We start from the raw sequence: 18263 nt of genomic DNA on the forward strand, positions 1-18263 counted from the left end.
TTTTAATTTACTGATAACAAAATCAATATTAGTACTAATAAAATACAATTTTTAATTATCTAATTACAGTGTTTAATAGGTTACCTTTTAGAATAAGTTTATTAAAAGAATCAATAAGTGTACCAGGATCGTTTCTAAGTTTCCGGTCACGGTAAACAACATCTCCGTAAAAATGAGGATGTGCTATTCCGTTTGAAATAAGTTTTCTAACGGTACAAACAAATTTCAAAATCAAATCTTTCTTTCTTTTGAAGAATTTAGTAAAGATTTAAATAAATTTGCGGTTACGAAATTCTGGGAATAAGCATGGCATGACGGGTTTTTTACCTGGACATTCAGATGCTGACGGATTGCCTACTCAGCGCTCAATAGATCTTTACGCTCATACAGATATATTACACATGTTACAAGGATGTATTGTTAGATTACCAAGTTTTAGGGTATTGTTGCTTTAAGACAATTATCCTTAACTCACATCTAGGTTTTGAAATTTTATAGTTTTGATTTATTTTAGACCTCTATGAAAGGATCCTTGCTTTTTGACTTTAAACAAGTTTAAAAGAACAAAAAACAAAGTAATAAACCTATAAGATTATTAGTTCATATATTTATCAGGAATTTGATTGACGTGTATGCTTGCAAAAATGTTATATAACTATAAATTTATTATTTTAGCAGGGAAAAATACAAATAAACAAAATCATTAACACAATCCTACAAAAAAAAACCAGTCAAGCAGAAAGGTAACCAACTAAAAACGTTAAAAATAGTATCCTACAAAAACAAAACAAAACCAAACAGAACAAGACAAACAATAAGTTGTATTATGTAATAACCATGGTATTAGTATGTTTCTCTTTATTTCATCATGGATCATTGATTTATTACCTTTTCATTTTGGGGCGTGCCGTCGCACCAAAACTTTAACCAAAAAAATGAAATTACGTTAAAACTAAGATACGTACAAAATAAGACATTTTAATATATATCTTCTCTTGATAAAAACTCTTTTCGATTGCTTGTTTATTTTAGTCACACCATGGGCTTGGTACAGTTTAAGGGCTCAGTGCACTATGTCAGCATAAGTGGTATTTAAACGCTAACAATTTTGCTTCTTGTGTCCAATTATTGTCATACTAATATATCATAAATGTTTGGGTTGCCTATTTAATTTTGTCAACAAAACGGAACTATATACAAATGTCAAAGCCTTGGAGTAGTTAAAGCTATCTATAGACCAAGGTTCGACGGAAAATTCCGTACCTAGTCAAGACTAAGACAGTTTTTCACTTTTTTCTGTTAAAAGTTAATATTTGATTTCTTTAGTCTTTATCGGCTTTCCCTTTTTTGATTTTTCCTTCGAGTTCAATACTTTTGTTATTCTGTTTTTCTCATTCATATAGCACTAGGCTTATTGCAATTTTCCAATGATAACCACGATTGAATAATTCATTGTGTATATATAAATACTTTGAAACGTAACTGGAAAAATGTATGGCGTGAATCGAGGAAGAATCACATATTTGAGGTTGCCTCAGTTTTTTTTCAAAAGGATAATGTGTCGAGTGTAAATTAAAGAACATCTGCGGTGCTAGATCGCATTAGGTAAATGTTATGTAAGAAATAAACAATTTTCCCATTCTAAAGTTTACTTGAAAATTGCGCTTTAAAGATACTACGTTTATCATAAACATGATAAAGGAAGTTAATAAGCAAGTATGGCAAGTAGCTACAAAAAATGTCACGAAGTGAGAAGAACGCAAGCCTGATGAACCAGACACAATAAAAGAGACAATTTATTTAAAAGCACATAAAAAAATATCATGATTAATGATAGGCATGTGGATTCCAAACCATTTCAAGACGTCATTCTTTCTACAGAAAAAAATAAGTAATTGCTATTTCTTAAATAACTAAGCGTCAGTTGATTAAATTGTCAGACTGACTTTAACTTTAAAAGACCCTTATTTTATTTGATGATAATTGCCTAGTAAACAAGTAACTGTTAAGTGAGATGTTTATAAATTTAAAATGAGTGTATTTCAAATATGTTATGGGTAATATGCCTGACTTTATTGAGCTCTACTGCATTAATTGAGCTAGAATTTCCTCCTTTTGATATATTGTTTGAACCAATAGAAAATGTGAAAAAAGTTAAATAATTCTAAAATAGTTTAAAATTTCTGTGCTTGAAAAGGACCGTCCTCCGGCTGAACCAAATTTATAATTTATACATTGCACGCGCAAGGCTATTTATTTTTGTACATATCCTACAAAGACCATTCAGTCACCGAGACCCTGTACATGGTATGAATACTTGTCAATTTTTATGTTTTTGGTCTGTGTCACAATATAAATGTGATGTCATTTTTTGCTGTTATTATGAAGTCTTATTCAGTACACTGTTTTGCTTCAAAGTATTTTTGTCTAGTTTTGTTCATACGCCAAGGACAACCATTTCGGGTGAGTTCATTCGAAACTGTATACATTTTTATTTCCGAAAGTGATCAAATATAAAACACTCAGCCTTGGAACATATATTCCACTAACGTTAGATTATTTAGATAAAAAGATTATCATTGCGAAATATACTAAAGTGAATTTAAGTTTAATATTGAATCTTTTAAGTTTGAAATAAATATATTTCTTTTCATTTTAATTGAATTAATTTAATTCAAATTTCTTTTAATTGAAATATTTATTACTAGTATCAAAAACTACTGCGATTAAAACGTAATCGTTCTTGCCTCAAATATGGGTGGTACACACAAAGATTAATACTATACATTTATGTTTATTCATATGCATGGCTATAACATGAATTAAGTTGGCATTTATCTTCCGTTATATGAACATAACAACATTATCTTCTTTTTTTACAAATTCTTTTTTATTTGAGTAAACAGTAAACGTCATGCTGTCTTATTTACGTCAACTCCTCGTTCCTATTTATTCACAATTATTAATAATTAAAAAAAACATCGTAAGTCAACGGTAAAACTAGGTCTTTGCACTCACCAATTGTAATTTATTGATAATAAATATTGAAAGCAACATGAAAAGGGTATTAACAGTTTTTAAATAAAATAAACTATAGCTAATCGACCATAAAGAAAGAACTGAGGCAGAAAAATTAAATCTTTAAGATTTGCATAATTCATATTTTGTTAATAAACGTCAGTTTGAATTTCTCAATGACGGAGGATTCAATTAACTGTATTTAAAAATTTCACATCATCGTAAAAAAATTTTAAAACAACTCTTTAACATGATCATGTTTCTTTAATTTTTACAATTGATAACATAAATTGAGGTTTCATTGAAAACTATTTTCATCAAAACAACCATGTTTGTGTGGAATGAGCCGCTATCATTTTGTTTAGTTTAAGGGCATACGATACAGTTTTGATCCTGTATTTACATTTTGATAAAAAATTTAATTTAGACTATTTGTTACCTGATTGAATCAAATATGTAATAAGAAATATACCATCATGTGTTACTTTTTGAGTAAAATGAGGTCGAAATTTTGTATATTTGCTCAAAATTCGGATTTGTGGCCGTATTTTCCCTTTCGAAAGAAAGAAATAACTTTTTTGTTTTAAAAGATAAACACAAATTGTTTTTTGTTAAACAATCTGTAATTTCTGTATTTTATAAGTATCCTATATCGTATGCCCTTAAACTAAACAAAATGATAGCGGCTCATTCCACAGCGGAACAGCAATTTCGTCAGTGTCTGAACAAAAGTTTGTTCTGAAGTTTATTCTTATAACACTTTTTTATGGGTACTTTTTATAGCGTTATTTTAAAACTTAGATGTGAGAAGTAGAGATGTTCAGTTTGAAATGAGAAACTAATACAGTCGTTCGTCTATTTCTGTTATATATTTAGAATTTACTATCCTGTCGTTTGATAACTATTAATAATAATTAAGGGAAACTTTCATAGTAACAAACACACATTATTGAATACGAAAACTGCAATTATAAATAAGAATATTTCCTTCAATAAATAGAATTTGCATATTTGTAATTGAACATCGAATGAAGTAATAATATTGATACAAGGAATTGATTTTAGTGGGGTTCGGGTTACTATATATGTTATGAATCTGGTAATAAAACGTCACAGAAATGAATGAAAACTACTATTCCATAACAGCGTCTTCATTATTGTAACTCGGAAGGCTTAGAATAAAGCAATTTAAAGTTTTGTGTAAAAAGAATTTATTTTCGACAGTTCTAAAATTCGAATTGGAACATTTTAGTAAAAAAAACTAACTATTATATTAATGATACTTTCGTTATTAATAACCTTATAGTAGAATTTATAGTTCCTCCATAATAATTATGAAATATTTCATTTTTTAGGAAGATGTCATGCATGTTAAATCAAAGGATATGTGTGCCATGTCGCTAAACAATCCTTTTTTTCTAACGAAACGCATTCGTTGTCTTTATATGCTTAAAAAATATAAATATGTAATATAGCATTATATTTTAGGATTCAGCACAATCTTGTTGATTACTTTTCATTTGTCTTTTTTAATCCCTGCAAATTTGCTTCATGTCAAATCTATGACAGAACTCCACTGGTTTTAATAAAATTGTTATCATTTTCATCTATGTGTATTATGTTCTGAAAGTTTACATTGTTCTAACTAGACTTTTCCCTTTCGCAAAATATGTAATAAATTGTGTATCTTTAAGGGAACAAGGACATAATTTGATTTTCTGCGGCAAATTGAGACATTATTTTAAATGATTTCAAACGTTCAACATTTATCAAGAATATTACAAACAGTAAGTGATATACTCATAATTATTAAATAATTAAGATATCATTATCATGATTATAGATTATATAAAAGGGCATAAAACAAATTTTAATGTAGCTCCTAAAGTGAATTATTGAAAACACAAGAACTGTTAAGCTTCTAAAATTTCTGAAAAATGCGATATCCTGATATTGAGAATATTCCACATCTTTTTTTATTGGTTAAAAAACAATACAAACGTCAGGTGTCCAGTTTGGTGGTCAATAAAACAACTGTAAACATGGTACATGTGCTACATGCGATAGTGTAGCCTATTTGCAGATTACGAGTTTCGACATATAGGCTGTACTTATATTTAAAAAGCTGAATTTCATTTATTCAGATTAGACATTACCAACCATTCAAATTTTGACCTACTAATTTTTATAATTTGTTTATCCTATGTATCCTATGTATATAGAAAATCTGCGAGTAAATTTGATCGACTATAGCTTTGATTAAGACGGATGACAGTTGACCGACGTTTAACTATTGTTAATCCACTAGCAAGAGTAAATTTATCATTTCTTAAAGAATTGTAACTTCAAACATGGAGTTGTCATCCCAGTTGTTTATGTATATTTATAAAGATTGATATAAACAATTTACTTTGCATTTACAATACATCTATAAAAGTGAATATATCTTAAAGATGCACATGCATATAAACTATATTTTAAGGAAAATTAATGACTGTACATCTGTTAAGTTGTCCATACACAGTTCATATATAATGTCTTTCTAAATGTGCTATGTATATGTAGCTTTAGGTAAGAAAATATAATGTGATAACGCAGAAGGAATAAGATTGCTGTCAAATAATGAAAAAATTGAAAGGTAATATCTTAACATATATTTTTTAAAACTAACTAAAATGGTGGAGTTACTAACTTTTCAAAATTTGTCTCAATTAACTGTTTGTTAGAAGTTTAACACTACTTAAATTTTGTCACTATCTTGATTATTTAAGGAATGACTGTAATTTACTGTCTATGAAGAAATAACATAAAAAAAATGTGGTGCACACTGAATAACGCGCGTATTTTGAATAGACTGACAAAATATTACAGTTATTTTGTTTATAAATAGATGTAATTCTAAATTCCATTTTTAACCGGCGTAAATCATGAAAAAACGTTGATGACGTCTTGGTTACATAACAAAATTGTGTCTATGGTATGAGAAACAAAACGACGTCAGCCAATCAGAAGACGCGTTAAATCCAAAATTAAATTATATGTTGATACAAGGCATATAAACTGATATATATGTATAGCAGTTCATTTTTACAAATCAAAATCTTTCCAAAAATTGAAAGAACCCCTATTCATACAATCATATATTTATAAAAACATATTCAACATGTTTAACTAAAATGTTTTTTTATAACTTGTATGATTTAAAATTTTAGTACATCATGTTTGCTATCATTGGTCGAGGTTCACAATTTCTATACAAATTTATCTTTTTGATAAGTTAACGCTTCAATGAAATGCTATAAAATGGATGTTTCTTACTTTGGTTATGACACTGAAAACAAATGATGAACCGTTTGGTTGTTTTCGTTTTGTTGGCGACCATAACGGTTGTTCAAGGTAAGACTAGTTATACTTGTTATGTTAATGGGGACCCTCATGAAGGTGTCCAAGTAATCACATAATCACAATTGTTTGGCCAATATAATCACAAAGTTATTAATTTTGGACTATAGTAATAGTTCGTATCATTTAAATATTGTGTAAATAAACTCATCATAGATACCAGGATCGAAATTTTATATTTACATCAGACGCGCGTTTAGTCTACAAAAGACTCAGCATTGACGCTCGAATAAAAAAATGTAAAAAAGGCCAAATAAAATACGAAGTTGAAGAGCACTGAGAACCAAAAATTCCTAAAGTTTTATATCTATATAATTTTAAAAGAATATGTGGGTAAAACTACACGTATCGAAGTTGTATTCCATCAAATATATCAACAGCAGATAGAATTTATACATAGTAAATAAAAATTGTAGAGTGCATATCATTTAATGGTGTAAACATTTAGCGTTTATTGCAACTACCTTTCCTTTAAAAAGCCTTTACTTAATTCTTCCAACGATAAACATTTGGTTTTGAAGTTTTGTTGTACCTGTAGAAAACGCATTTCAAACAGGAAAGCACTTCCTCATTTTTACGGAAATGTTGTTTCCCGTGCCGGGAAATTTATAAACAATCCTGGCAAACTTATCGATCCTTGAAATAAACTTATTCTAAAATGTTACCATTTCAACACTGTAATTAGATCATTGAATATTGTTTTGTTAGTATAAATATGGATCAGTAAATTAAAAGCTAACTAAATATTATTGCTATATACATACACACATTTATGGATCTACACCATATGTAGATACCTGTATCTTGCAATTTCAAAAGTTAATATTTTTCTCTGACTGTTTATGACGTCATTACAATAAATCCATTGGATGTTGGATGTGTACTGATTGATAATTTAGTCTTAGATGCGTGATTTTTGTTATAAGTTGTTAGTGGCTTTGAACTAGCTGTCAGTTACTTCGAGTACTTTCAGAGCAATACTTAGTGTCTTTTTGTTGTTGGGATAGACAAGTACCCGGCCACGTCCACTCTGTGTTTTGTTAAATCTATCCATCTGATGAGTTATGCCTTTTTCAATTGATTTTTATAGTTCGTTCTACCACTATCCCAGGTAAGAGAGGGGTGGGATCCGGCTAACGTGGTTAACCCCACCACATTCTGTATGTAAGGGCCTGTCCCAAGTCAGGAGCCTGTTATTCCGTGGTTGTCGTTTGTTGATGTGTTACATATTTGTTTTTCGTTTAATTTTTGTTCATAAATTAGGCCCTTAGATTCCTTGTTTGAATTGTTTTACAATTGTCATTTCGGGGCCTATATAGCTGACTTTGCGGTATTGCTTTGCTCATTGTTGAAGGCCGTATGGTGACTTATAGTTGTTAATTTCTGTGTCATTTGGTCTCTTGTGGAGAGTTGTCTCATTGGCACTCATATCACATTTTCTTTTTTTATATTCGACATTCTTTTATATGGGTTCATTGATCTTTTCGATATAAACTTTAAAAAATTTCGTTCATAATTTTATACATAAATCGTAATTTTTCTCGTTTGAATTGTTTTACATTTGTCATTTCGGGGACTTTTATAACTGACTATGTGGTATGGGTTTTACTCATTGTCGAAGGCTGTACGGTTACCTATAGTTGTTGTGTGTCATTTGGTCTCGTTGGCAATTCATACCACATCTCCTTATTTTTATATATCCATTTGGATGCAAACGTGTACTGTGTCATGTTAAGCAAACATTATTCAATCAATCAATTATCCTAATGTGTATCATTCAATGTAACCAATACAAGTTACGGCATTCTAAATTAGTATTTATCTTAAATCAGGAACCTGTTGTTCAGAAGAGTCTATGTCGGAGTGTTTCTCGTTTCCCTTTTTTATATAGATTATACCGTTGGTTTTCCTGTTTAAATGGTTTACACTAGTAATGTTTTGGGCCCTTTATAGCTTGCTGTTCGGTGTTAGCCAAGGCTCCGTGTTGATGTCCGTACTATAGCCCATAATCGTTTACTTTTTACAAATTGTGACTTGGATGGAGAGTCGTCTCATTGACACTCGTATCATTGACACTCATACCACATCTTCTTATATCTTATTACAGACGAATGAACGGGTATATCTTATTACAGACGAATGAATGAGTACTCATAATTTTTAGATTGAGGAAACCATTGTTAGTTGAATTAAGTATTATGGTAGATAAAATTAAAAAACGACAAATACTGTTATAAATTTTTGATTGATAATCGAATGTCAAATTAGCGTACTCATCTTGAATTGGGGAGTTCTGTGGTTCCATAAATGAAAGTAAAATCAAAGATTTCAGGGTCGGTATCTGCTGCCTCTCTGGTAAGAATCAGGATGATAAGATTAAGAACAAGGACTAGTTACTTTCGAGTCAAATATATATGTTAATGTACATTACCGGATTAAAATTTTGACAGTATCCCCTACTAGTTCGTTGTCCTATTACTTCTCCACCACGTCGTTTAAGCATTGTACATTAGTCCGGTTTAATTTTCACAACTACAAAGGCAGGTATAATTCTTATAATTCTAGAATTCTAACACAGGGCTATGAATCAATCTAATTGAGGTCATCACTCAAGAAATTTTACAGTCGCCATCATGAGCTGATTGGCCATTATGACAAAAGTGTGTCAGAAATCATATCTGATATTCTTCCTCAGTCATAATAACCTTCCATCCTTACTGAACTGAACAAAGAAATAACACGACGAATGCCGTTTAAGGTGCAGGAAATGCTTACCCTTCCGGAGCACCTGATTTCACTCTCGGTTTTTAGTGGAGTTCGTGTTGTTTCTTATTTATTATTTATAACTGTTGATGTAAATGTCTTTTGGTTTTATGAGTCTTTGTTTACTCCTTAGTTTTGATTGTTATTGTCTTACTGCAGTATTGTGGCATTTAATGCAAAGCTGTTCGAATACAAGAAAAAGGACAAAACATTACAATAATCGAAGTAATCTAAGATTCATCGAAGATCATCATATTCTCTCAATAAAGAAACCGAGTATCGGGAAAATTTCAAATGCCACTAATTTGTGCTTTGTCCTTATAAAGCCAAAACTGTGGAAAAAACTATAAACATGCATCGCCTATTCTTAATGACAACACGATTTTTAAAAAGAATTTTATTTTTATTATATCAGGTTGCAACTTTCCTCAAGAAATAAGCGGAATACAATTTGATGTAAAGTTTGGTTCAAATCAAGCAATTTATAAAGCATTATTTTCTGGAACACAGTTTCAAATTACTGACCAGGGTATATCCTACGACTGCATAGAGCATGTAGAAAAGAATGGCGACTTCTTTTTGCTAAGGTAAGTCATACAGGAATTGAACTATTAAGGTACGATAATAATATGACATTCCTATCGTCAAATGAAGAGGAGTCCAAAATATTTGAAAGCTTTTATAGGTTTCATATTTGCATTGATGAAAAATTTATGCAGCTCCTATTCTACATATCCAATCTTATACTTAGTGTTCTACATATAAAGACTGTTTCGATTATACTTCCACTTTTCGATAACACGCTGCTTATCTTATATAATCAAATTTCGGTTTAGACATGTGTCACTCCTTTTGAAGGAAAAAATATAAATACGCTTTCCGTGGTTTACCTTCATCAGGTTACGCTCAATTATTTGAAAACCAATGATTTATAATGATAAAGAAATGTCTGCTTGGTATTTGGCCAACACCATTCTAGAGTGTATTTACTACATAAGTGGTACGTTATCCGTTCATTTATACATTATCTGTTGCAAGAGAGCCGTGGTGTAGTGGTTAGCGCATCGGACTACTAACACAAAGGTTCCGGGGAGAAAATTTCAGGTACTGAATTTTCGGCCCTCCCTCGACACCATTTGCGAGTATGGTCTTGAGAAACGATGCTAGTCCGTCGGATGGGGACGATAAATGGCTGACCCGTGTGAGAGAGAGCAATATCTCTTGCACTTAAAAGACACCCTTGTAGATTTCGAAAAAGAGTAGGCTAATGACGCTACAAGGGCAGCACTCGCACCCGCAAAGTGGAGAGGGATTTATATAAGTTGTAATAACTTGTTTCCCAATCCACAATAAATAAATATGTTTAAACTAAGAAAGGCGAAAGATACAAATGTACCAACAAGTCATTCAAACTCATAAGTCAATAATAAACTGACAACCCCATGGCTAAAGGGGGAGACAAACAAACAACAGTACAAAAATTACACCATAGTAAAGTAAAAACGTTAACCCCAACAATAACCGTGGGGATTTCACGTGCTCCGACAGGGTTAGAAGATCTTGCTCCAAATGTGGCAACCATTGCTCATGAAAATTGTAATAACGAAAAGTAATGGTGTGTTTTTTTATTTTGTAGAAGTGGGGACTCATCTATTTGCTTGAAATTTACTTCAATAAGCGGTTTCACACCACAAGGTTATCTAACTGAAGATATACCGCTACCAGGTAAACTTTCATAAAAATTAACATTTGATAACAAATTTACCTGACAATACGATTGCGTATTGATCCTGCAATTGGATGTCCTGCTATAAAGATACAGCCCACAGATATCGCTATCGCTATGCTATACATATATCGCATTAAAGCTCCGCCCATTGCCGGACTGGGTATTTATGAACCTGCGTGACCTCAGAATGTGTATTGCAGTTGCATTCCAATGACGTATTGTTTGACCATATGCGAATTAACGATTACAAAAAGTACATCTTTAGAGCAATAAGAATTACTCAAAGGAGAAGGTCCGGTAAGGACCGATTTTGGCCTCAAATTTCAAGTTCATCTTACGAAAGATTTTGACCACTTTTTAAACACTTAAGTGTCTATTTCATTCGAATCAATTAATTTATGTGAAAGATTTTAACTGATATAGTCATTAAAAACAACCCAATTCAAGCTCAAATATAAAAAATCTACCAAATATGCCGAAAAACGTCACTTTTCAGATGATTTTTGTCAAAAATGAAAGTGGCCGCATCCGTATTCATCCTCAACCTTTATATATGTTATGTATTATCATAAAATACCACTTACATTTCAATATTAAGGATGAACACGAATGTGGCCACTTTCGTTTCACACGAAAACTGTCTAAAATTTAACTAAAATGCTGGAATTGGGAAGATTTCAGTAATTTAGCATGACTTAATGGTGCAAGTACCCGATATATGTGCATTGTATTGTCAAAAACAGCCCATATGTATGTAGCAGAAGCATTCTACTGTCCAATAAATAACTAAAAGTTTACATTTTAACATACATACATGAACAGCAGTCTTTTCTACGATGACAATTATCGATTTCAAAACTTGAGTGTGTATGATTGTGTAATAAAATCAACCATGACAATTTCAGCATGCATTTCAGTGAATGTCAAGTCTGAAGCGTAGGAAAACTCATACACTTCTGTTTCAAATTGGACAATGTTTTGTTATTTGTTTTTACTGTTGAAATTAGTTGTTATGTTGAGCGATGTATTATTGTTGACCATATGTCTAGGAAAGACCTAACAACATAACCATGAAATAAATTTTAAGAAAACTAGTTTGATATGTGTTCATTATTTACTTTTAAAATGCAAACGAAGATGATGTACAAAGCAGTTCGTGTATGTTTATTTTTCAATTATACCAACTGCAGCGTAGCTCGATATTGTTTGCCCAGTATTATCTATATGGGTGTGTCTGTGTACCGAATTATGAAAATTTTTATTTATATTTGTAGCCCGCAACTTACAACTTTCAACCCCTGGTTTGTGCGATGTTTGTGCAAGCCTGACCACATCATCTATACCAATCCTGTTTCGAAGTACTGGTAGGTTAAAAGTATTTTTTTTTTTTTACATTTAATTGATTTCATTTTCGAGCAAACATAGGTCTGTCTACAAACCGAAACTACAACTTCAAGTCAGGTGTTTCACTTTGTTACATAGTATATATATTTGTTATTTTCCCAAACTTCGCTTGAAATTCTACTTCTGCTGCAACCTTTATACCGATGCAAAATATCTCATATGTTTTTTTACGCTGTTGGTTGGTGCTTATTAAGATACTACATAGAAGTATCTTCATGTCTCTTTGGTTTTTCATATCGTGCTAGTATGAAAACATTGTTAACTACTTCAGACTTTTATTACATAAATGTTTGCTACGGTATTGTAATACCGTACGTCGCCAATTGATGATTTCTGGAAATTTGGTTGGAATTTTAGCCTGAACTTTACACGTATTCAATGAAAACTAGCCATGAAGATTACGAATCATTTTTTTAAATTGATTAGCGTAATCGAAAACAAACTTGCAATTTATGGTGATTAAAATTAAAACACAATAATAAATGCTCTACCCAAATGTTTGATAATTTTACGTTGTATGTCTGTTTATTTTGTTCACACATCTATGTCAATATAATGGAATGTTATATGACTCTCATACAAGTGATAGAGAGATTGAAATATTCTATATATTTTCTTTATATTTTCTATATATTTTTCAGACAAGCTTCAATGTAAGTTCGTAATTAACAATATGTCGTTTTTAGAATTGAGAATGGGTGTATTGTTTTGTATTTAATATTACATATATACATGATATATATATATATATATATATCATGTGCCTTTTGTGTTGACTTACAATCCAAAATTTGACAACTTGTCTCACCTTATCCGCGAAAGTTGGAAAGATATCGAAAAACATCCTAAACTATCCAAGATCTTTCCCGAGCCACCTGTACTGGCTTTCCGCAGGCCCAAAAGCCTTAAAGACTTGCTGGTGAGAGCTGAGTTATCCTCTCAAGCAGGCTCTTCGTCAGTGGGCTCTTGTAAGGGTTGTGGAAACAAACGATGTCTGACTTGCAAACAAATACTGGATACCCCGACTTTTAACAGTCACTCCACTGGTACAGAATACACCATATTTTGCAATGTTAATTGCAAGACTACAAATGTTGTGTATCTCCTACAGTGTAAATGTGGTAAACAGTATGTAGGCGAGTCAGAACAGCCGTTTCACAAACGAATGAACGGTCATCGTAGCGACTACCAATGCAAGCCAGACCTCCCTCTTAGTCGACATTTGAGATCCCCTGGCCACACTAAGGCAGATCTCAATCGACTGACCATTACTATCATTGACCACAACTCTGCTTGGTCTAGGGAGGATAGACTTACTCGGGAAAGATTTTGGATTAGAAAATTAACAACTTTGGCACCAAATGGGATAAATGAAAAGATGTAGTTCGACACCATACAGTGCTTCACATCTGGGTTATATTACTTATTATTACAGTCTCCGTTTCTATTTCTTTACCCTACTCATCTCTAAAATAAATCAGTTGAATATAACAATTTAAATTGCTTAATTTTTTGAGGGATGACTATAAGTACCAAGCCCGTCCAACTATTTTACTTTAGTCAAAATTTGTTATTATATTTTAACGGCCGTTTGTTTTAAACATCGCAGACTCTAATGTAACTACACTACAGTTGTCAAATCTGAAATATTTAGAAATTTAGACCGTTCAGTGCTGTTTATTTGGAATTCTTATTGACGCAATCTTTCTTGTAACATCATAATATCGACCGTTAAAGCTTTAAAATTGTGCTAGTTCACATCGCACATTATTATTTTTATTTAAAGCATATATGTGAACTCTCTGATGTAATTAGTCATATAACCTATGTCATATTCAACAAATTTTTAGAATGGTGCAAGCGTCTTAACTGATGTTCGGTTTGCCTTTTTTATTGTATAAATTTCAAGATTTAGTAAAAGTTTAATCTAAGAAGACTTAAAGATGATTCATTTAACATCAGAATCTGACTGACGAAGGATATCTGTTATCCGAAATATTTATAAATAATTACATTTATAGTTCCTTCTTATATCATTGGTGTTGTTATGTACACTTTTTAGGCGTTTATATATATATATATATATATATATATATTTCTGTGACTGTATATTACATTAATTTGTAGGATCCTTTACTATAGATAATTTAGCTGATCTGTAACAATAACATCTTCATGCCTTATATGTACTGTAGTACGCCGCTAGATTAAAACTGACGAGGAAAGGTAACACACGGCCAGCGAAAGCTCTTTTTTGAGAGCCCAGGTGGTCGTGTGGTCTAGCGGGACGGCTGCAGTGCAGGCGATTTGGTGTCACGATATCACAGTAGCATGGGTTCGAATCACGGCGAGGGAAGAACCAAAAATTTGCGAAAGCAAATTTACAGATCTAACATTGTTGGGTTGATGTTTAGACGAGTTGTATATATATATAAGTACGTCTGAGTCAGTGACAACTCTACAACAGATGTATCCATCGGATCGCCATCAATGATGGTGATACATGGCTGTGTACATAATGTATATACAACTCGTCTAAACATCAACCCAACAATGTTAGATCTGTAAATTTGCTTTCGCAAATTTTTGGTTCTTCCCTCGCATATATATATATATATATATATACACACAAAGTCATAACAGGAATATACCGAAAAACAAATCCAAACAAAACACCACCGATCCTCCGTGAAAACTAAGAACAACACGTAGTCCAGATAGCCTGATGTGCTATGTTTAATGTATCAAAATCTAGAGAAAATCTTTTCCAGCTAAATTCTAGTTGGTTTTGAAGGACACGAACAACAGTACATAAAACAGAACATAGACAACTAAACACTGAGCACCACAAACCCCACCAAAAACTGGGGGTGATCTCAGGTTCTCCGAAAGGGTAAGCAGAACCTGATCCACATTTTGCACCCGTCGTTTTGCTCAGGAACAAAGTGAATTTTGTTACTCTATCGAATTATCAAAATAGTTAATACAAAGCAAGGTTTAAGCCACCATTTTCTAAATAAGAAAATGTATGTACCAAGTCAGTAATGTGGCAGTTGTTATCCATTCGTTTGATGTGTTTGAGCTTTTGATTTTTTTCATTTTCTTAAAGACTTTCCGTTTTGGATTTTCCTCGGAGTTCAATATCTTTGTGATTTTACTTTTTAATATGGTTTTCTCACAAAAACATTTGATTTTTAGTTCCCGCTCCTCTTCCTGTCGGATGTGATATACCCGATGGTTGTCCTCTGATTGAGAATGGTAATCCTTGTACACCACCACCTCCAGTTACCTTACCAAGTTTCTGTGGCGATCTTTTAGAAATCCTCGAGGATGACAGTTCTCACAGTTCTTCTTCCAGCAGTTCCAATGAAGTGGGTGGTGGTGGTGGCAGGGCACTAAAAAGACACAGAAAACATAAGCAGAACTGGAAAAATAAGCCAAAGTCAAAGAACAAGTGCACGAAAAACGAGGAGCTAGAGGCTTTCATAATGGAAACGTGTGGTGAAGAACTAGTAGTTATCAACGCATGAACAGTTTCGCCTTGTAAAAACTTCTCCTAGATTAGAATAAGAATGAGATGAAGACATTATAAAGACTATTTTCCTCAATTCTAGAAAGGTTCATTAGTTTTCTCTTTCAGAAATTCTTGTTTAGAATATTAATGAATGTATCTTTCTCTCAAATAATCTGTCATACATGTATACTGTTAATATTTGTTGATACGTAAGTCACATACATGAACACTAAATTTTGATACTTCAAAATAATAAAAATGAAAGTCTACAGTGAGTTTATAATTAGAATTATCGATTACGTTATTCCCGTTTAAAAATGCTTCTAATCAAAATGGTTGTAGTTACTCAAAAATGCTTCTAAAAGAGTCAAGAACAAAATATAGTACTTTTTATTAACACAAAAGTCAATGGTACTGATATATTAGCTTTACGCTGATTATGCGTTCCCAAACAGCCTATGACAACTTTATAATAAATACACTGGGGATGTGCATTGATTGAAATGTGTGTATGTTAGAACTGAACATGGTTCGTCTATTTCTAATAGTTGATATTGTTTTCACATATGGTATCTTCAAATACTCTTATATCGTTACTTTTTTGTCTTGTATTGTACTTTTACCTTTGTGCTTAGTATGCATCAATGAAATCATGTCAATTATGAATGATTTTAATTTACACTTTGATCGTATGATGTGTTGTCACAACAATGTCTCAAGAAAGGACGACAGAAATGCTAAACCACCAGATTTTGATATATCATATTTTAGCATTACAAAGGTTAAACGTTTCTCAAACAGCATAATAATTTATGACTACTTTTATACAATAAATGCATTTGTGGAGTTTTTCTATTAGTTGATACTGATATTGATTGACTAAAGGGTACCTGCAGATCGTTACCTTAAGTCTATTGTGCCAATGTTCAACGCATTCATCTAATGAGTCACGTCCTTTCTTTTTTTGTTTTACACTTTGCTCGTACAGAATGGTGTGTTGTCAAACCAGCGTCTCACGTGCCGACATATATTCTATAAAAAAAATACTTATCATAGGAAAATAGAGTGTGTGAGGACACGACTGCCCAAATGAGAACTCTGTTTGCATGTTGTAGTTCTTTAATAGCATTGTGTGTGAGTTTTGTAAAAATTGCATAAGGCAAACTTATCTTAGAGAGCGGAAACGGAAATGGGACGGACAGAAAGGTGGAAAGACATAAGGATGGAAAGACGGAAAGATGGATGTCAAGGATAAAACATAATGTCCCCGACGCCTACCGCGGGTACATAAAACACCAAGCTAATAACCAAATCAACGAATACCAAACATTTACGTCCATAAAAAAACAGAGAAAACCCTAATTCTGTCCCCGACGCCTACCGCGGGTACATAAAACACCAAGCTAATAACCAAATCAACGAATACCAAACATTTACGTCCATAAAAAAACAGAGAAAACCCTAATTCTGTCCCCGACGCCTACCGCGGGTACATAAAACACCAAGCTAATAACCAAATCAACGAATACCAAACATTTACGTCCATAAAGAAACAGAGAAAACCCTAATTCTCTGGTACGCACGAGTGGAAAGTATCGTGTTGCTCGTTGAATTCCGTTGAATTCCTTTAACACATTGGAGAAACATTTTATACGGAGTTGTCTACAACGCCAGTAAAGAGTGGAAACAACAAATAAAATATATTATCGTGATCGCCGTTGATAGGTTTTTTTTAATACCGGTCAGTCACATTATTGTGGTTTCTTTTAAAGTGTAGACTTCAAATTTAACTGCAATATGAATAAAATTGTATGTATGGCGGCACCCTACCAATACACACACTAGCAGAAACTGTATGTCAGTATACGTTCTTCCTCAATGATATCATAGATTAAAAAACATTGTAATATACCTAAGGATAACCACTAAAGAGGTGGGGGTTTTTTTTTTGGGGGGGGGGGGGGGGGTGAATAAAATTTAGAATAAAAATTCGGAAGAGTAGAAAACCGCAGAAGGTCACCATTGGGTTTTAATACAGCGAGATCCAGCACCCAGAGACGGGCTTCATCTAGCCCCTAAAACAAAAATATGAACTAGTTTAGTGATAATGGAGGTCATACTAAACTCCGACAATGTGAGTCTGTCATTTGGGTTTTCTCCAGTTTTTCCCCGCCAACAGAGATCATGTGGCATTGTTGTCAACAAACGGAAAATGTGGTCAAGGAATTCATTTGTTTTTTTATTACTTTCTCAATCTAGTTATGATATAAACATTCCATTTAAGGTAGCTTCAAACGTTTGCATTTTTAAGATACCTGTAGTTTGCAAACAATTTTTTATTTTCAAATTGAAGACACTGGGTTATGATCGTTCATTGGTTGTTCAACCACGGAAGACCATGTTGCTGTCTCCTACTCTGGTTCTTTCTCTCGC

General features: G+C 32.4%; 1 protein-coding gene across 1 annotated transcript; it reads left to right on the plus strand.

Moving 5' to 3' along the window:
- Window positions 1-6301: 6301 nt before the first annotated feature.
- LOC139484264 (uncharacterized) lies at window positions 6302-15846 on the plus strand. Its single transcript, XM_071268000.1, has 6 exons — window positions 6302-6414; window positions 9599-9770; window positions 10820-10908; window positions 12187-12276; window positions 12958-12969; window positions 15515-15846. Exons 1-6 carry the CDS (start codon window positions 6360-6362, stop codon window positions 15844-15846), a joined length of 750 nt encoding a protein of 249 aa, XP_071124101.1. The 5' UTR covers window positions 6302-6359.
- The last annotated feature ends 2417 nt before the right edge of the window (window positions 15847-18263 follow it).

The sequence above is a fragment of the Mytilus edulis genome, chromosome 8, assembly GCF_963676685.1.
Source record: "Mytilus edulis chromosome 8, xbMytEdul2.2, whole genome shotgun sequence".
NCBI lineage: Eukaryota > Metazoa > Mollusca > Bivalvia > Mytilida > Mytilidae > Mytilus > Mytilus edulis.